This window comes from Onychomys torridus, chromosome 16, assembly GCF_903995425.1.
Source record: "Onychomys torridus chromosome 16, mOncTor1.1, whole genome shotgun sequence".
In the NCBI taxonomy this organism is placed as follows: Eukaryota; Metazoa; Chordata; class Mammalia; order Rodentia; family Cricetidae; genus Onychomys; species Onychomys torridus.
The window spans coordinates 42,053,008-42,073,770 of NC_050458.1; the positions used below are offsets into that span (position 1 = coordinate 42,053,008).

At 47.3% G+C, this 20,763-nt stretch overlaps 1 protein-coding gene and 1 pseudogene across 12 annotated transcripts; both read left to right on the forward strand.

The window, feature by feature from the left end:
- The first annotated feature begins 1,228 nt into the window (after positions 1-1,228).
- On the forward strand, positions 1,229-1,375 carry LOC118597539 (annotated as a pseudogene).
- Positions 1,376-7,925: 6,550 nt separating this feature from the next.
- Positions 7,926-19,940, forward strand: Znf7 (zinc finger protein 7). 12 transcript variants are annotated; one of them, XR_004946784.1, is made up of 6 exons: positions 7,926-8,174; positions 9,376-9,419; positions 9,786-9,912; positions 12,604-12,720; positions 14,035-15,852; positions 19,800-19,940. XR_004946784.1 is itself a non-coding variant. In XM_036208512.1 (5 exons), the coding sequence occupies exons 3-5, from the start codon at positions 9,879-9,881 to the stop codon at positions 15,789-15,791; spliced, it is 1,908 nt and encodes a 635-aa protein (XP_036064405.1). In that variant the 5' UTR covers positions 7,926-8,270; positions 9,376-9,419; positions 9,661-9,878; the 3' UTR covers positions 15,792-16,069. The 12 variants fall into 12 exon arrangements, 10 of the variants coding, with proteins under 10 accessions (XP_036064405.1, XP_036064397.1, XP_036064404.1 ...); XR_004946785.1 differs by lacking the exon at positions 19,800-19,940 and adding an exon at positions 19,319-19,334; XM_036208512.1 differs by lacking the exon at positions 19,800-19,940 and having other exon boundaries at positions 7,926-8,270; positions 9,661-9,912; positions 14,035-16,069.
- Positions 19,941-20,763: the final 823 nt, after the last annotated feature.

A 20,763-nucleotide genomic window follows, 5' to 3' on the forward strand; every position in this document is an offset into this window, starting at 1 on the left:
CTGTGTAGCTTTGCGCCTTTCCTGGAACTCGCTTTGGAGACCAGGCTGGCCTCGAACTCATAGAGATCTGCCTGTCTCTGCTTCCCAAGTGCTGGGATTACAGGCGTGTGCCACCATCACCCGGCCTAGAGGTTGCTTTATAAAGACGGGTTCTCACGTGCAACCCCATATTCCCCTAGAATTCACTAGCTCAGGCTGGTCTTGAATTTGTGGTGATCGTCCTGTTTCAGCCCCTTGCCCAGTTCTAGGATTACAGGCCGGTGCCAGAAAGGATGACCTTGCAGCCTGGGTTTGTACTAGGACTGGGTTATAAGAACTGTGGCATGAATGCAATCATTGAAATTTTGAGAGCTCTGGTTTTACTGTATAGTCCAGATTGGTGTGGAATGCTCAATCCTTCCGCCTTGGCCTCCGAAGTACCGTGATCACGTGATCACAAGCATAGCCTCCATAGGAGCCGGAGTCCTAGTTCTTTCCAGGGACGACGGCGCCACCTTTATTCTTTCCTAATTTGGTTGGCTCTCTCAGGGGACCTGTGGGTGGTTTTCATCATTATAATGAGATGATAATGATGCCAAGGTCATCTTCCAAGTGTCAAAATGACCTCCAGACTAGCTGGAACCTGTCTGGTACCTTCTGCCCCAGCACTCCTGCACATTTGGGAATATGTGATGGCTTAATGCTTGGCAGCAGAAAGCATGTGGTTACCGGCACAGAGCTTTACCTACCTCTGGCAAGCAGCATCTGCAGATAAACAGAAATGAGTAGAAAAGTCCACTATACTTTTTTGAGCTCAGACTGGTGACAGTGTCTCCCTGCTGAGCCACCAGCCTTACAGCAGTCAATGCCTGTGTTCACTGATAAGCATGGCAGGTACCTTTTTGGGGGAAACTACAATATTGATACATTTTCAAAGTGCCTTTTCATTTTTTTTTTCCAGGTAGAACTTATGTAAACTGGGGCTAAAAGGATGGCTTAGCAGTCAAGAGTACTAACTGTTCTTCCAGAAGGCTAGGGTTCAAGTCCCAGGACCCACATGGCAGCTCACAACTGTTTGTGACTCCAGTTCCAGGGTATCTGATGCCCTCTTCTGGCCACTGTAGGTACTTCATGCAGAAGGTGCAGAGACATACATGGAGCAAAATACTTAGTGCACATGATGCCCAGACATTCATGGAAGCAAAATGAAAAAAAAAAAAAAAAAAAGTTTTTTAAAGAAAGGACTTACATATTTACCTGGCAAGGGAGATACCATGATCACGAATGTATTTTCCCAGGGCTTATCCATTTCACTCCAGATGTGCTGACCCCTAAATGCAGGAAACTGGGCTATATAATTAACGGTAGTGAAGGACTGCATTTGAGCTCTCCCCTACAAATAAAAAAATAAATAAAAAAGAGTGTATGCACATTAAACATGTCCAGATGTGCTCCTGTCCTCCATTTTAATTAATCAGTTTACTTGCTTATTTCTTTTGAGACAGGGTCCCATTGTGTAGCCCTGGCTGGCCTGGAACTCACTGTGTAGACCAACCTGGGCTCAAACCCACCGAGCTCCTCCTGCCCTGCCTCCCACGTACTGGAATTAAAGGTGTGCACCACCGTGCCCAGATCTCTAGTGTGTCTCGGCCCTGCGGTTGTTTTTGCTTTGCACTCAACTAAGTAGGAACCCATTGTGTTAATACCCCTGATTCAGTAGGCACAGTATAAATACGTGAAGAATGGGTGAATAAAGACAAGAAGAAATCCATCAGGGCTGGAGAGATGGTCCAGGGGTTAAGAGCACTACCTGCTCTTCCAGAGGTCCTGAGTTCAATTCCCAGCAACTACATGGTGGCTCTCAACCATCTGTAATAAGGTCTGGTGCCCTCTTCTGGCCAGCAAGCATACATGCAGGCAGAACACTGAATACATAATAAATAAATCTTTAAAATTTAAAGAGAGAGAGAGAGAGAGAGAGAGAGAGAGAGAGAGAGAGAGAGAGAGAAAGAGAGAGGGAAAAGAAACCTGTCACCCTGGTTGGATGACTATAGCATGTTTGACTTTTTTGTTTTTCCTTTACAAATGCCTGTGTTTGTAGCCACAGGCATTCCTCCTGACTGATGTGCCGCCTCCGGATAGGGTTACCAACTACCAACAACCAGGCTGTCGCTAAACAACAGTGTGGTTGCTGCTGGCTCTAGTTCACATTGTCACTACCACAGATGTGCAGGTTACCCTACTGCATTTCCAAACCATTTGATCCATCGTGACTGAAAAGGGTACAGACTGTTTCTTCTCCAAACAGCTAAGCCAGGTTGGCGTGTTTGTTCCTAGGCCCACGGGTGTGATGGGAAATAGTTTAGATTGTTTGTTGCTCTCGCTGCTGAGGAACCAGCAGAGAAAGCATGCTATGGAGAAACAAGTAGCCTGCAGTTCAGCACCACCAAGGAGAGCTGCAAAGTCTCAGAGTCCCCTGAGGAGCCGCAAGCCATCATCTCAAAACTCAAAACAGATGATGTACCGGTGGCACACGCCTGGAATCCCAGCACTCGGGAGGCAGAGGCAGGTGGATCTCTGTGAGTTCCAGGCCTCCCTGGCCTACAGAGCTAGTCCAGGACAGCTCCAAAACTACACAGAGAAACCCTGTCTTGTAAAACCAAAACCAGATGATGCATAATCCCTGTCCCCACATAGCCTGTGGAAAAGCCAAGATAGCATGGCAGAGCTGTTTCAGACACAGCGATCTCCTAGTTTCTAAAACTGTAACAGAGTTACTAAAGAATTAAAATTTCTCTAGAAGGTTCTATGCTAGGGCTGAGAATAGCCTGCGGGAATCCTGGCACCAAGGGAGGAACTGTCACTACCACCCAGCCTGAAATCTTTTCTGAATAAACTCCAACTTACTTCATATTGACACACCCTGAGATCTTTTCTGCTGCAAATAACAGCCCTATCTTTATTTTTTTAATTTTTTTTCTGCTTTAACTTTTTTTTTTTTTTTTGCGCCAGAGCTGAGGACCGAACCCAGGGCCTGCGCTTGCTAGGCAAGCACTCTACCACTGAGCTAAATCCCCAACCTATGCCTTTAACTTTTAAATGGCGTTCATTTCTTATTTATCGGTGAGGGATGGGTACACACCATAGTTCCCTTGCCATAGTTTGGTTTTGGTTTTGTGGAGGCCAGAGGATAATTTGCAGGAGTCCATTCTCCCCTTCCACTTTAAGAGGCCTGAGGATCAAACGCAGATCCTCAGGTCTGGCAGTAAACACCTTTCCTAGCAAGCCATATCACTGGTGTGTGTGTGTGCGCGCGCGCGCGCGCGTGTATTCATGCATGTGTGTGCCACAGTGCATGTGTGGAAGAGGCCTGAGGATAATTTTGGAAGTCAGTCCTCTCCAGGTTCTAGGGATCATACTAAGGTGCTTAGGCTTTGTTTTTTGTTTGTTTGTTTGTGTTTTTTGCTTTTGTTTTGTTTTGTTTTGTTTTTGTATGTGGAGCTGAGGATCGAACCCAGGGCCTTGTGCTTGCTAGGCAAGTGCTCTACCACTGAGCTAAATCCTCAACCTATAGGCTTTGTTTTAAGTACTTTCCCCATCTCACTCATCCCATTCTTATTGTAAAAATAATAATAATAATAAAAATAAAAACTAGACCTGGTAGCTCATGTCTATAACCTTAGACTTATATATAGCTCAGACAAAAGGACTCTACAAGTTCAAGTAGTGAGTTCCAGTCCAGAGACCCTGTTTCAATTTCTACCCCTCAAAATCCCAACACACAAAGTCATTTGTATCATACCTGCCAAAGTAACTAAAGCAAGGTTACCTAACACTCATAGCATGCCTTCTGACGTTGGTTTCTACTTATTTTCAGCTCATGCTATTCCTTTCAGGCACAAGCATATTTCAAGAATTTTCACATAAACACAGCACAGATCTCTTGGGATTGATGAATAGACAAGATTGTGACAGTGTTACACAGACCTTTTAAAAATTAACATTTTGAGGCTTGGGGATTTAGCTCAGTGGTAGAGGGCCCTGGGTTCGGTCCTCAGCTCAAAAAAAAAATAACATTTTGGGCTGGAGAGAGGTCCAGAGGTCCTGAGTTCAATTCCCAGCAACCACATGGTAGCTCACAACCACCTGTGATGAGGTCTGGTGCCCTCTTCTGGCCTGCAGTCATACATGCTGTATACATCATAAATAAATAAATCTTTTAAAAAAATTATGATTTTGCCCAGTGCCTTTAATCCCAGTACTTGGGAGGCAGAGGCAGGCGGATCTCTGAGTTCAAAGCTAGCCTGGTCTACAGAGCAAGTTCCAGGACAGCCAGGGCTGTTACACAGAGAAACCCTGTTTTGAAAAAAAAATTAATTTCTCCAGAGAATCTCATGTTGGGGTGGGAATGACCCCGATAACTGACTGGTAAGTCTGTGTCTGCTGCTTTCCTCTCTTTTGTTTGTTTATATGCACTAGTGTTTTGCTCCTGGAACTGGACTTACAGACAGTTGTGAGCTGCCATAAGGTGCTGGTAATTGAACCTGGAACCCGGGTCCTCTAAAAGAGCAGCAAGTGCTTTTAACCGCTGAGCCATCTCTCCTGCCCCTTGTTTTTTTTTTGGTTTTTTCTTTTTTGTTTTTTTGTTTGTTTGTTTGTTTTTTTGTTTTGTTTTTTGTTTTTTGTTTTGAGACACGGTTTCTCTATGTAGCCCTGGCTGTCCTGGAACTCGCTGTAGACCAGGCTGGCCTTGAACTCAGAGATCCACCTGCCTGTGCCTCCCGAGTGCTGGGATTAAAGGCGTGAGCTACCACCACCCAGCTGCTTTCCTGTCATTTATTAATCTTTTCTGTAAATTGTAATACTGATACAGTCAAGGTGGAGAGAAACATTTTTTTCTCTCTCTCCCTAATTCTGACCAAATTTTTAAATACTTGTTTTTTCTTACTAGGTGTGTGTGTGTGTGTGTGTGTGTGTGTGTGTGTGTGTTTTATAGCTATAAAAACAATGGATACTTTTTAGTTTTCTTTTTACTTGCTCTTATCAATCAATTGAAACTCCAAAACTGTAAAAGTAAATAAACCATAGTTGGGCTCTTAGAAATTACATCGGGAGACAGAGGTTCAGATAGCTCAGTGTTCTGCAGGATATAGGGAAACTGCTGCATACGTTATAGAAGTGTAAATTCTGTGACCAAACATAGCAGCTGCCCATCTTCATGAGTGCAAAGCCAGAAAAAACACAATCAAAACGTACGTGAGTGGAGAAATTATCATCTGCAGCAGGCAAGAGAATGGAGGAAGCTAAAAGCAATGCCCTCCTGGAACAAAGGAAGCTTAAAGATTCAATCCAGGGAGCCTCCACAGATTCCTATAGGGGTGGCCCTCTCCCAAGACTATTCAGTTAAAGAATACATTTCTGAGCATGCTCAGTTCAAGGTCACAGAGTACAGGTGAAGAATTACGTGACGTCTCTCTGCATGTTCAGCTTGAACCAGAAAGGTTGTTGTTGTTTTTAAATAAAAGATACTTTGAAGGTATACTAATACATGAGTTCACCCTTGAAGTTGCCTGACTCAGTGGCTATTACCTTTTTCCCTTGTAAGAATTTTTATTTAATATTCAGAAAGAACAGGGGCTGCAGACTAAACTATTGATACTAGAAGACAAAGAAAAGAATGTAGGTGCCACAGAGATGACTGAGTGCTGAAGAGTGTTTGCTGTCCATTCAGATGACCGGAGTTCTGTGCCCAGCACTGCCATCAGGTGACACAGTCATCTGTAACGCCAGATCCACGGGTTCCTACACTCTCTTCTGGTTCTGAGGCCTAAACTCTTACAGATGCACATATACATACATTAAAACAAAACAAAACAAAAACAAAAACAAAAAAAAACAGAACATAGACACATGTCAAGGAAACAGACGTCTTGTGTGTTTGGACATAAAGATCAGATGGTCCTAAAAGCCTTCAGTTAAGAGGTGACCAAAGCCAGAATCATAGGGGCAGCTCATGTGTGCACACACACGCATGCACACACTCTCACACACACACACACTCACTCACTCTCTCTCCTTCCTAATAGCCTGCAGATACTGTTAAAATCTCACTCAGTGAGGTACCCCAAACCCAGAGGGGCAAAAATGGTATGTACTCTCTCATAAGTGGATTCTAGATATAAAGCAAAGAACAATCAGACTGCAACCCACAGATCCAGGGAGGCTATATAGCAGGGGGGGACCCTAGGATGACTGTGGCTTATAATAAGTTTTGGTTTGACTCAATCACTGGGCAAGCTTCAGTGAAACATTTCACTATTAGGGTAAGAATTTGTACTGTATCAAGCTGATAATAGAAAAATAAATAAATAAAGATGAAAAGAAAATCTCACTCAGTGTTGCTTCCCCTGAGGGTTTCCTTTCATCTCACACCCGCTCAGAAGTCTCAATACAATAGGCCCCATGACACTCTCATTTCTTTATCACTAACAATGCCATCCTTCACTTAGCTTTGCCAGCCTCTCAACCCTTTGCTAGTCTCCCCTCGGGACTAGAGCTCAGGCTGTCCTACAGCTGAAGGACAATGTTTGGGCAAGGAGAGTTGGCAGGAGGGATCAGATTCACTCAGCAGCCAGCATTCTTGAGAAGTTAGGTGCTTTCTCCTTAAAACTCTTTATCTTTAGGGTTCAGGGCCCCAAAGGCATTTTGGGTACGAAAAGGGGCTTTGGAGAAGGCAGTGAGACTGGGAGCTGGGCAGGATCTTTCATCAGAAGTGTACCCTTCTTTCCTTCTCCAGTCTGAATATTACACTTTAACCTCCTGTGGCTACCTAACTAAAGACTGAGGAAGGCACTGGCATGGCGGTGCACTTGGGGGCAGAGGCAGGAGGATTGCAAGTTAAATCCAGTTCGGACTCCATAGTGCTGGGCTAGCCTAGTTTATATTTTGAAATCCTGCCAAGGGGCGGAGGCGGAGACAGAGGAGAAAGAGAGACTAAAGAAGGGTATTATTTATTATAAAAGCCATCAGATGTCTGGGGTCCTTGACTCCAAAGAAGGCTTTGGGAGTTAACATCTCCAGCATGCTGGTCCAGCTTTGTTTCACTCTGTCACTGGTTGAAGATGGATTATTGAAGTAAGACTTTACCGTACTTTTTCACACTTTTGTCTTGGCATCTGTGTGTATCCTGTTTGTGACTCTGCTCTGAGAGTCTCTTAAGTCTCAGACCTTTGGTCTGGGAGCTCCAGTCACCCAGAGCGGCTCCTTTTTGCAAAAAGCTGAGGAGGGTTTGGAGTGCCGTGTCAAAAGCCCCTGACCTCCAGGATAGAGCAGTGGGCAAGAGATCTCCACAGCCTCTCAGATCCTAATGCATCTGGCCCAACAGCTGCAGTGGACCCCTGTCCAACCTCTGGCTTCCCCTCACCCCTAGAGCGCCTTCTCCTACCTGTGCCATCCCCAAGAAGCCTTTCCTCTGGAGGGTAAAGGCTTCTGATGCTTACCACTTCTTTCTGCTAAGGAAAACCTAACTGGGCTAGGCCCTAACAGGGTCAGCCTGAAATACCAGAACCCTAAGCTGGTGATTCGAGAGGCATCTGGCCCAGCGGCAGTGCCCTTCCAGCTTTTCCGGCTAGCTGGTAGGATTTTCACCCACGCCACTCGGCTCAACATCCACGGACAGCAGCCCATTGCAAGCTCTAAAACATTCCACGGCTGGCCCCGCCTCCGCACTAGGCTGCGTTCCGGACCTAACCCCGCCTCCGCCTCTGGCCCCGCCTCCGCACCAGGCTTGATTCCGGACCTAACCCCGCCTCCGCCTCTGGCCCCGCCTCCGCCTCTGGCCCCGCCTCCGCCTCTGGCCCCGCCTCCCGCTCGCGCCCTCGCCTTCCGTGTTCTTCAGCCGCTCCTCCGGGCTCCGGCTCCGGCTCCGGCTCCGGGTTCCGGGCTCCGGGCTCCGGGCTCCGCACTCCTGCCCCTGCCCCTAGACTCTAGCTCAGATCTTTACCGGCTGACAGCTTTTGGCCCCGCCCCCCACCCCTGTAACCTCGGGGGCGGGGCTGGAGAACCAGCCAGATGCTCTGGCCTGCGAGCGGATCTGAACCGGCGGAAGTCTGCCGGGAGGGACGCGGAGGGATGGGCGTGCGAAGCCGTTTCCGGTGGCTCGCTCTGTTGGCGGGTCCCAGACGCGCCCAGGCTGGGTGAGTCGGCGCAATGGCCAGCCTTGTCGCGAGGGCAAGGGGCACCCGGCTCTCCCCTCCAGAAGAGATGAAAGGCGTGGGCGGCTCGGGGCTGTTGTGAGTGCCTGGCGGGGGCCTTGGTCCCAGCGGGTGCGAGTCGAATAGCCGAGCACCACGGCTCCTCCAGCCTGCTCCCGAGCTCCAGTGTTGGGCCCGAGTTAGGCTGCTTCCCTCCAGGCCTGGACCTGCCTGCCGCCTCCCTAGTTTTTCCTGAGTAATCACTGCCTGGGACCATCTTTCCACTCAGTTTCTGCACCTTGAAAGACTCGAGTCAGCGACAGAGGCTGAAAGTGTTGTCACGGTTGTGGGCTCAGATGGCACCTCAGGGTTTGTCCTCTATTTGGGACCGCGATTTCCCATTGGCTGTCCAAATACTGGAGTCTGCGAGGGGAACCTTTTCCCCAGTGTTGACTGCTGCTTGGGTTAGCTGATGGCTTGACACCTGGGACAAAGGCTACTAGGAACCAGCTTCCTCCCCTTTCGGACCTCGCCCGGGGCCGGGGAGGGGGTGGGACTGGGGAGGGGCCAAGGGGCTTTGGTTTAGCTGGGGGCACTCCGTGAATCCCTAGTGTTGCCATCCTGATGGTTTAGGACAGCTGTACTTATTCTGGAATTTAGATACTTGAGGACAGAGATTCTGTTTCCCCCGAAGTCTTTTCTTCTGACCTTCGGTTAGCTCTGCTTCCTTGCTTGCTTTGGCACACTGGCTCAGTTTGCTTCGATTTGAGGTCCCCCTACCACCATCCCTTTGGCTCGGGCCCCTGGGGTAAGACTTTTTTAGATTTAACCAGAATTTCTCATTTAAACACGTTACTAAGTCCCCTTTACTTCAGCACTGTCACGGTTGTGATTTTGTGTGTGGTTGTCTCTTCTAGGTGTCTCATGAAGGCAGACTTCTTGTGAATTCACTGTTTAGTTGAATGTGTGGCCCCTGGCAGCCACTCTTACTGTGTTTGTGAAGTGATTAAACCCCACAACCCCACATAGGCAAGGGGCTCAGGGGATGATACTCAAATGTCAGGGCTGTGTTTGCCCAGTCTGGTGTCCCCGTGTGCCTGGGGTTGGTGGTAAAGAAGCAGGGGATGCAAAGACCCTTGGATTACCCTGGGAATTGGGGAGTTTCCCCAACCCTGACCTCTGATCTTTCCATAATTTCTCACAGGTGTCTGAGTCAAGACAAGTGGATCCCACCCTCCAAATCTCATGGTAGGAAGCCTGGCTGCCTGTATTCCCCCACTTGTCCTGTCCAGCCTCCACTTCCTACTTTGGGGATCTGCCCTTTCCACTGGGCCTGAGCACAGGTCTAGCTTTGGCCCTGACTGTGGGTCGTGCCAGGCTCAATAATACCTGAGGCAGTTAGGAAGCGTCTGCCCAGACCAGAGCCTAGTTGTGCTTGTTCAGTGGAGAGGTTAACTACCATGGACTAAGTCCCTTCTTTTCACCTAAGATTGAAGCGCCAAAAGGATCCCTGTGACTCCAGTCCAGTGCCATGGGTCACCTGCCATGCTGTAGCGTCAGATTGGAGCTGGCTCCGAAGGACGTCTGGGGTGCTAGTGTGTGTCCTGATTTCAGGAGGCGGTGACATTTGGCGACGTGGCTGTGCACTTCTCTCGGGAGGAGTGGCAATGTCTGGATTCTGGTCAGAGGGCTCTCTACAGGGAGGTGATGCTGGAGAACCACAGCAGTGTGGCTGGACTAGGTGAGGCTACACCCGGGGACCCATTCCATACACAAGCCAGCATCCACCCCACACTTGTCAGAGAGAGGGGAGGTGGATGCTAACTGCTTGGGCCTTAGGGGTTAAACCTTGAAGCTGAGTGTGCCAGGCTAGCTGCAAACTTTATACGTGTCACCCACCTTAACCTACTAGGTAGGTGGACATCTCCGAACTAGGAAAACCTCTGTTTTTCCTACGCTATTAAATTATCATGGGAGAAATAGAACCCATACTTGAAATAGCTTTAAAACACACACACACACACACACACACACACACACACACACACACACACACACCAAAAAAGAAAAGAAAAAGGAAAAAGATCTTTGTTAGCTTGAGGAGTCACCAGGGCAAACTGTTCTGGAATCAGAGTGTCAGTGATACCTTGAGTCCTTCCTTCCTTCTGTCCTTTCCTTCTGTCCTGCCGTCAGACTTCTCCCATTCTTCCAGCTTCCCTGCAGGCTGCTCCAGCACATACAACTTTGTGGTTTGCTTCGGCTTATGGTAGAATGTATGTCTTACTTGTGGCTTGCTGTGTCTCTCCCCTGTTACTGAGCCCTCTTCAGGGCTGGCCCCACATCATGCTGGTGCCTACCACATGGGAGTATCCTGGTTCTTGAGAGGATGCCTGGGCTGGTAGACCAGGAGTGGGATAGGTAGGGATGGGATGTAGTTGGTTTACCAGATAGTTCATTCAGTGTTAGTCCAGGCCAATAACTGTTCATTCCATACAGCCTGGCAAAATCCAGTTTTGTGATGTCTTAGTTAAGTAGTGTACAGCAAGGGCTGGAGTATATATACACAGGTCTGTTGTTGAGCATTCTTTGGTCCCACACAAAGCTCTGGGGTCAGTCCCTTGCACCACGGAGAGCAAAAAGAAAAACAAAACGAAAAAAACCAGGCTAGGCCTGTTGGTGCATCCCATTAATCCCAGCATTCAGGAGGCAGAGGCAGGCGGGTGTCTGAGTTTGAGGTCAGCCTAGTCTACAGAGTAAGTTCAGGATACACAGAAACCCTGTTTTTGAAAACAACAGCAAACAAAACATAACAAAAAACAAACAAACAAAAATGAAAAGAAACTAAAACAACTTAAGATTCTGTTGTTCTGTTTGTCTAGTTTTTGAGAGGTTGGGCATCCTGTCATATCCTTGCTTATTACTTTGTTAGCTTCTGAAATCATATATTTGTACAGCTCTTTTGTCTTTTAAAAACAAAATGAAAAACAGTTTGCTGTGCCTTACTGACTTGGGGGTATTTAGATGTTTAGTGTTCCTTGTGTTAGATTTCACCAAAACCAAGATGACATGTTATCAAAGCATTATTACATATCAGAATTCTAACAAAAAATACTACTGATTGTGCCGCCAACAATTTAAACTTCCTTGGTACTTTGCAGGTGCTATCGTAGACTCATATATAGCTTATCACGCCACTAATAAGAACACCACATGGAGTACGTTGGCCAGGACTGCTTCCTGCTCACTCATCCATGTCTACTTCCCATGAGGCTCTGGCCTGCCGGGAGTGATAATGGGTTTTGTTTTTTCGAGACAGGGTTTCTCTGTGTAGCTTTGTGCCTTTCCTGGATCTCTGTGTAAACCAGGCTGGCCTCGAACTCACAAAGATCCGCCTGCCTCTGCCTCCCGAGTGCTGGGATTAAAGGCGTGCGCCGCCACCATCCAGCTCCTCTTTTCTTTTTTAAAAAGAGTGTTTTCTGATACGTGTGAGACCCTGCCTGTACTTAAAGCTTGAACCTGTTGCTATACCATTTGTTTAACTTGTTGATATTGTGACATGATGTCCTTTACAAGATTCACACTCAAGAATCTTACAATTGCGTTAACAAAACAAAAAGACATTTCACATTTTAAATAAGTTTGTGATTTTGTGTTGGACCACATTTATAACTGTCTTTATCTGAGTGTGACTTGTTGGCTGCAGGTCAGACATGCCTGGTGGATCTCGCAGACTTCTCTGCCGCTTTTACCATGTGTGGGAAGCCTGAGGGGAGCTTCAAGCTCTATTAGCTTTTTTTTTTTTTTTTGACATGTATGGGTATTTTGCCTGTATGTATGTCTGTGTACTGTGTACCTGCTGGAACTGGAATTACAGGCAGTTGAGAGCTGCCATGTAGGTGCTGGGAAATGTCCATTGGAAGAGTAGCAAGTGCTCTTAACTGTTGAACCATGAGTCTAGTCCTGATTGGTTGAAACCTGATTGGATCCACTCCTTCCCCACCTTTATGAAGTGGCCATAAAGGGAGTCTGGGACCGCTACTTGTGATTTGAAATCTGCTTCATTCATTTAATTACTTACTAATTTAAAATTTGTATTCTTGGCTACCCCTACCTCTTGGAATAGTCTTGCCTCTTGACATGGGGGAAGAAAAAGCTGTGTCTTTGCAGAAAGTGGTGCTGGCCTGGGTTTAAGCTTTCCTATTCATTTTGTACCCCAAGTAGATCCAGCCTATTCTTTGGTGATAGTGTTCCCTGAAGATTGTGGAAGTCTTAGGAGCTAGATAGAAGGGGCTACTGTGTATCCAGCTCCTCATCCCTCATCACCCTCCTGAATAGGTTATCCATCTATCTAGCAGCTCCTGTTCTTCATGGCTGGAACCTAGGCTGACTCCTGGCCATGTTTCTATCCTCTCCTTCTTTGCCTCATACACAGCAGGATTCCTGGTCTTTAAGCCTGAACTGATCTCTCGGCTGGAACAAGGACAAGAGCCGTGGGTCCTTGACCTACAGGGAGCAGAGGGGACAGAGGCACCATGGATTTGCCAGACAGGTGAGGCCCAGGTCCTGTCACAGAGAAGGTTTGAATAAGGAGCTGGGGTAAATCCTGCTGACCAGGCTGGGCTGCTAAAGAACACTGCAGAGGACCAACCCTAGGTGTGTGGTCACTTCAGGGAAGGATATACCACAAAGAGGCAAGGGCACAAAACACTCGTCCATTCAACTGCATGTGTCATGTAATTAATGGTCATAGAGAAACCTGGCCTGTAGGGTCAGGACAGGAGGGCAGCCTGTGTGGATTTGGAGAGTCTAGAAGGAAAGTAGCTATCATGAAAGCCTCTTTGTTCTGGATGCTCAGATCCTGCATACACTTGCCCCAGGGAAGAAATCATTGTGAACTACTGGATATAGCTACTCAGTCGGTGACCTGGTGTTCTAATCTTACTGTGTCACATGATGAAACATTCTGAGAAGAAACAACGTAGGAAGGAAAGGGTTTATTTCAGTTTACACTTCCAGGTCGTAAGCCATCATTGTGGGAAGTCAGGGTAGAAACTGAGGCACAAACAGTGGAGGAACACCGCTTACCTACTGTCTTGCACTCCGGCTGATGTTCAGCCAGCTTTCATATGCAGTCTGGACAAAGCTGCCTAATAATGATGCTACCCACAGTGGGCTAGGTCTTTCCGTAATAAATCATCAAGCAAGACAGTCTCACAGATGGCCACAGGCCAGTCTGATCTGGGCAGTTTCCAGTTGAGGGTTCCTCTTTCCACGTAACCCTAGATTGTGCTAATCTGATAGTAAAAACTAGCCACCACACCTATAGCAAGGCTTGTGAGGTATGGGTGTGCAGTTTGAGTTCTCAGAGAAGCCCCTCCTTAGATGACAGCCATGGAGAGGCTGAGCACCCAGGCCTGCTCTGGCCCTGCCTAACAAGACACCACCTCTTCTTCAGCTATGGTCTCAACATGCCTGTCTTTTTTTGGTCAGACCCCCCTTTGTCCTCACTGGCCAGCTAGCATGTTTGGAGGCCTCTGACCTGTTCTGATGAATTCTTGACTGTCTTTCTGTCCTCAGGTTGGTTCTGTTCAGTCCTACTCTAGGATAGTCCCTCCTCGATGCCCTATAGGATGAAACTCTGCTTGTGGACCCTCTTAGGACATGAAACTCTCAGCACCCTGCCTTGTAGACATGAGCATATCATCACTGTCCAATGAACTAAACTGTGAGAATCTCCCCTTAGATCTCCTTGCCACACTTTGCACTAGGGTGTATTGTAGCTGACACTCCCACAAGCCCCTGTTGTTGCTGCCTCTCCCGGAGCTCAGATGTAAGGAACATTTTTACTTTGTGTTCATTTCAGATTCTACTATTAGAACTGATCACAAGCAGAACTGTGAGTATATGAACATTCCCAAAAGGCAGATTCCTGGCTTTGGAGACAATTTGGATTCTAAGGTCTGGTCAGAGAATTGCTCAGGTGGCCTTGGGCTAAGAGTGAGTGGCTCCCTTTTCCAAAAGCAGCATTTGAATAGTGAGACCATGGCTCCCAAGGTCACGGTCCAGGATTGTAAGGAGCTGCCGGCCACTGTCCTGGGCTCTCAGCCTAATGAACAGAGAGACAGTGAGAAAGAGACAGGGGAAAACTGTGAAGTGTGTGGTAGAGTCTTTAGACCAACCTTGAACCTGGATCCATATCTGGAAGTGAGTGTGCAGGAGAAACCATTCAGATGTCAGGAGTGCCAAAAACAATTAGCTGACCACTTAGAGGAGAAATGCACAAGTAACCTCCCTGGGAAGAAGCCTTACAAATGTGAGGAATGTGGGAAAGCCTTCAGGCTGTGTTCACAACTCAATCAGCATCAGAGAATCCACACTGGAGAGAAACCATTTAAGTGTGTTGATTGTGGGAAAGCGTTCCGTCTGAGCTCCAAACTTATTCAGCATCAAAGAATCCATACGGGAGAGAAGCCTTACAGATGTGAGGAATGTGGGAAAACCTTCGGGCAGAGCTCAAGCCTTATCCATCATCAGAGAATCCATACAGGAGAAAGGCCTTATAGTTGCCAAGAGTGTGGGAAAGCCTTCAGCCAGCAGTCCCAGCTAGTCAGACATCGGAGGACTCACACTGGAGAGAGGCCCTACCCCTGCCAGGAGTGTGGCAAGGCCTTCAGCCAGAGCTCGACTCTAGCCCATCATCAGAGGATGCATGCTGGGGAGAAATCTCACATGCCAAGAGCTTCAGAGAGCCCAATCCTTATTGCCCATGAGAGAAATAACACTGTAGAGAAGCCATTTAAGTGTGAGGAGTGCGGGAAAGCTTTCAGGTGGATCTCTCGCCTGAGCCAGCACCAGCTGATTCACACCGGAGAGAAACCCTTTAAGTGCAGCAAGTGCACAAAGGCCTTTGGTTGTAGCTCACGGCTCATTCGCCACCAGAGAACTCACACCGGAGAGAAGCCGTTTAAATGTGATGAGTGTGGGAAGGGCTTTGTCCAGGGCTCCCATCTCACTCAGCATCAGCGAATCCACACAGGAGAGAAGCCGTATGTGTGTAATGACTGTGGGAAAGCCTTCAGCCAGAGCTCTAGTCTCATCTACCACCAGAGGATTCATAAGGGAGAGAAGCCATATGAGTGCATCCAATGTGGGAAGGCCTTCAGCATGAGCACACAGCTCACCATCCACCAGAGGGTTCACACCGGGGAGAGACCCTATAAGTGCAGCGAGTGTGGAAAAGCCTTCAGTCAGAATTCAACCCTTTTCCAACACCAGATAATCCATGCTGGCGTGAAGCCCTATGAGTGCAGCGAGTGTGGGAAGGCCTTCAGTCGGAGCTCATACCTTATTGAACACCAGAGAATCCACACCAGAGCCCAGTGGTACTATGAATTTGGGAACGCCGTGGAAAGTAACACCTTTTTGAACCCTAAAAAAGTGAACACTGTAAAAAAACTGCACCAGTGTGACGGCTGTGAGAAGATCTTCAGGTGGCGTTCGCACCTGATTATACACCAGAGGATTCACACAGGAGAGAAGCCTTACAAGTGCAGTGCTTGTGGCAAAGCTTATAATCGGAGCTCAAGGCTCACTCAGCACCAGAAGAGTCACATGGGGTAAATCTTCATTCACCCAAATGTCGTGGTTACTCCTCTGTTGCTGTGATGACACCATGGCCGAGGTAACTTTCAAACATTTATTTGGGCCGTACAGCTCCGGAGAACATTCATGGCCATCATGGTAGGGGCATGACAGGCAGGTAAGCAGGTAGGCATGGTGTTGGAGCTGTGGCCGAGAGCTCACATTTGGAGACAGTTATTAGGCAGAGAGGACTCACTGGAAATGGCAAGAATCTTTTATTTTATTTTATTTTATTTTGGTTTTTCGAGACTGGGTTTCTCTGTGTAGCTTTGCGCCTTTCCTGGAACTCACTTGGTAGACCAGGCTAGCCTGGAACTCACAGAGATCGGCCTGGCTCTGCCTCCCAAGTGCTGGGATTACAGGCGTGCGCCACCACCGCCTGGCTCAAGAATCTTTTAAAACCTCAGAGCTTGCCCTCGGTGACACACCTCCTCCAAGACCATGTCTCCTAATATTCCCAAACAATTCCACCAGCCAAGGACCAAATATTCACACATGTGAGCCTATAGGGACCGTTCTTATTCAAACCACCACACTATAAATATGTAACTTTGACTAAACCTGAAGCCTTATTTTATTTGGGTAATTTATGCTAACAGAATTGAGAATGCTGGGGAAGATTCAGATTTGTTCTTTAAGAATATTCTACTTATGAAAATAAGTTTTGTTTCTGGAATGTTTGGCATTTACCCATTAAATAAACTATGTGTCACATTCAAGGTGTAGCCTGTATTCTGAACTCAGAGTAGATCTCTGCCCTGCAGATGAGAAATAGATATCAGGAAAGCCTTGGGAGCCCTTTTAAGAAACAGATTAAGCCAGTGTGGTGGCGCACGCCTTTAATCCCAGCACTCGGGAGGCAGAGCCAGGCGGATCTCTGTGAGTTCGAGGCCAGCCTGGTCTATAGAGTTCCTGGACAGGCACCAGAAGTACACAGAGAAACCCTGTCTCAAAAAATCCCGAGAGAGAGAGAGAGAGAGAGAGAGAGAGAGAGAGAGAGAGAGGAGAGAAAGGAAGGAAGGAAGGAAGGAAGAAAAAAAACCACCAAATCCAGGTTTGCTGGTACATACTTGCAATCCCAGCATCCAGGCAGATGCAAAAAGTCATCTAGACCATGTTTTTACATAACAAAAAAGTCACCCAAATGTTTTCCCTATGGGTCAGTTACTTAGCATGGCTTCAACAATAAGGAAATCTTGTAGCTCATTTAAAAGGCAGTCAAAAGCAAAGATGTGAGAATTCATTTCAGCTTCACCTTATCCCTTTTTGTTTTCCTTTGTGAGGTAATAACTGAGGGCTTAAGTGTGCTATTCAAGTGCTCTACCGCTGAGTTACACCCCTAGCCCCAATTGACCCCACTTAAAATGTATCCCCACCATAGCCACTCAGGGGCCCCATCCCCTTTCTTTTGAAGGCAGGTATGGTTCCTGAATGCAGCTGTTATGTGGGGATGGCCAGCATTGAGTATACACCAATGCCAGGTTTAGAAATACCATGGCCAGGAGCTGGAGAGATGGTTTAGTGATTAAGAACACTGGCTGTTTTCCCGGAGAACCTGGATTCAATTCCCAGCACTCACATGGCAGCTCTCAATTGCCTGTAACTCCACCTCCAGGGGATCTGACATGCACAGACATACATGCAGGCAAAACACCAAAGCACATAAGATAAAAATAAAGTAGAAGGGCTGGAGAGATAGCTCAGGGGTTAAGAACAGTGGCTGCTCTTCCAGAGGACCCGGGTTCAATTCCCAGCACCCACATGGCAGCTCACAATTGCCTGTAACTCCACCTCCAGAGGATCTGACACGCACAGACATACATGCAGGCAAAACACCAATGCACATAAAATTAAAAATAAAATAAAGAGGCCAGGTGGTGGTGGCGGCGCATGCCTGTATCCTAGCACTCGGGAGGCAGAGGCAGGTGGATCTCTGTGAGTTCGAGGCCAGCCTGGGCTACAGAGCTAGTCCAGGACAGGCTCCAAAGCTACAGAGAAACCCTGTCTTGAAAAGCCAAAAAATAAAATAAAGTGAAAACAGATTTGATTTAAAAAAAAAAAAAAAAAGTAGAAATATCATAGTCACTTGACCAGGGCTTGAAGTCATTTTGGGGTTCAGGAGCTTGCTGTGTGACCCAGAATATCTCCCACCCTAAAATGGATGCACTGAAAATGCACTGCCATATACAGAGTTAATGTGCAGATGTCTACGTTAACATGCTGGTAGAGGATAAGAAAGCAACATGAGCATCCTTTCCCTCACATCACAGACAGCTCCTACCAATTCCCCACTTCCCAGGGGAAGTCAGAGAACTCGTCAGTCTGGACCATTGGAAGAAGCCACAAGCCGGAACTGGGCTGTCCCTGGGTGTGCCCCTCAGTTCTGCTCCTGAATGTCTGCCTAACAGACCTTTTGAGGCCACTGTCAGGAGGGGAATGGCTCAGGCTGTGGAACTCTGTGCCTCATGGCCCACGACAGGGTGACAGAATAGAAGGTCTGATGCTGGAATTGGGGTCCAGGGAATGAGATGGGAGAGTAAAAAACGACCAAAATCTCGTAAGCCCCGTTAGGATTTTGCAGTTTGCTCTAGAATATGGGGCATGGGGCACCACTAGGAGGATCTTACCGGGCTGTTTAGGTTTTCTTCAGTGGTTTTCTCCCCAGAGCTTGAGCTTGGAATGGAACCCTGGGCCTTGCCCACTCCTGCCGTTAGGCCCCACCCCACCCCTGGAGTTGTGTTTTGTAAAGCACCCTGGCTGCTCCCAGGCTGGGTTTGGAGGAGAGCTGATGATAAAAAAACAAACAAACAAAAACAAAAACAGATGATGGAGCCAGCCAGCGGTGATGGCACTCGACTTTCATCCCAGCACTCGGCAGGCCGATCTCTGAGTTAGAAGCCAGCCTGGTCTACAGAGTGAATTCCAGTAAAGCCAGGGTTGCACAGAGAAACCCTGTCTTAGAAAAATAAAGAATAAATTCATTTAATATAAATCTAAGACTGGTTTCTCCCAGTAGATTTGGATGCCACAACAATTCAGCCACTTTTTTTATTTTAATTTTTATTATTGAGAAAGTTTCTATTCATTTTACATACCAACCATGGATCCCCCTCTCCTCCCTTCTCCTGTCCCCCAGCCTTCTTCCCCAACCCACCCCATTCCCACCTCCTCCAAGGCAAGGTCTCTCATGGGGAGTCAGCAGAGCCTCATACACTCATTTGAGGGAGGTTCAAGCCCCTCCCCCTTGCACCAAGGATGCACAAGATGTCTCACCATAGGCACTGGGCTCCAAAAAGCCTGCTCATGCACCAGGGGATGGATCCCAATCTCACTGCCTGGGGGGCCCCTAAACAGTTCAAGCTAAACAACTGTCTCCCCTATCCAGAGGGCCCGGTCCAGTCCCATGGGAGCTCCACAGCTATTGGTCCACAGTTGATGAGTTTCCATTAGTTTGGCTGGCTGTCTCTTCATTTTCCCATCATGATCTCGATATCCCTTGCTCATAGAATCCCTCCTCTCTTTGATTGATTGAACTCCTGGAGCTTGGCCTGGCATCCAGCCATGGATCTCAGCATCTGCATCCATCAGTTACTGGATGAAGTCAGCCACAATTTTTTTTTTTTCTACACAACAATTTAACCACTTTTCTATCAAAAGAACCAAAGTCTTCTGCATTCCTTCAAAAAACACCACATGATCAGCACCTTCACAGTAATAGAAGACTTCTGGTCCCAACTTCTGTATGTATCAGTTACTTACTTGTTGCTGTGATAAAACATCATGTCCACTCACTGAAGGGTTTATGGTTCCAAAGGGATGAGAGTCAATCATTGTCAAGGTGGGGGGAATTGGGGCAGCTGGCAGGCATGGCAGCTGGAGCTGGAAGCTGAGATCTCACACCACAAACGGAGCAGAGAGGGCAAACTCTAAATGACAATCGTCTTTATTTTAACCAATTAATTTTTTTGTTGTTTTCTCTCTATATAGCCTTGACTGTCCTGGAACTTACAATGTAGACTGGGTTGACCACGGATTCAGAGATACTCCCGCCTTTGTCTCCTGAGAGCAGAGATTAAAGCTAGGGGCCACCACACCCAGCTAGCAAGAATCTTTAAACTCTCAAGGCTTGGGCTGGAGAGATGGCTCAGAGGTCAAGAGCACCAACTGCTCTTCCAGAGGTCCTGAGTTCAATTCCCAGCAATCACATGGTGGCTCACAACCATCTGTAATGAGATCTGGCGCCCTCTTCTGTGTACATAATAAATAAATAAATCTTTAAAAAACAACAACAACAGTAGATTCACAATAAGACAGATTCAGATAAAACAAAACTTAAAAAAAAAACAAAACTCTCAAGGCTTACCTCTGCTGATGTCCTTTCTCCAGCAAGACCATACCTCCTAGGCTTTACTAAACCTCACCAACTGAAGACCAAGAATTTAAATGCCTGAGAATATGGGGGGTATCTCGTTCACATCACATGTCACAGTAGAGTGTTAGAAGGGTTTGCTTGTGTGTGCCTTTATCCCAGCACTTGGGAGGCAGAAGCAGGTGGCTCTCCATGAGTTTGAGGCAGGTCTGGTCTACATACCCTAAGTCAGCCAGGACCTACGTAGTGGAACCCTAGCTCAAAAAAAAAAAAAAAAAAAAAAAAAAAAAAAGAGGGTTGATTTGGGGCTTTGGGATGGCACAGACTTTAGTGGCTTTGCTGAGCCCCGTGGTGGACAGAATCTTTATGAAGTAGAAGCTCTGGAGAATCGAGGTCACTTTGACTGGTTTGTAAAGTGTTCAGGCAATCAAGAGGGAGTGAGGCAGCTTACAGCCATCTCTAGTTCCAGTCCAGTACCCTTTTCTGGCCTCTGACCAGGCATAGATGTCATGCACATACAAGTATTCAGGCAGAACTCCCATACAATAAAACTAAAAATGAATGAATGAATGAGTGAGTGAG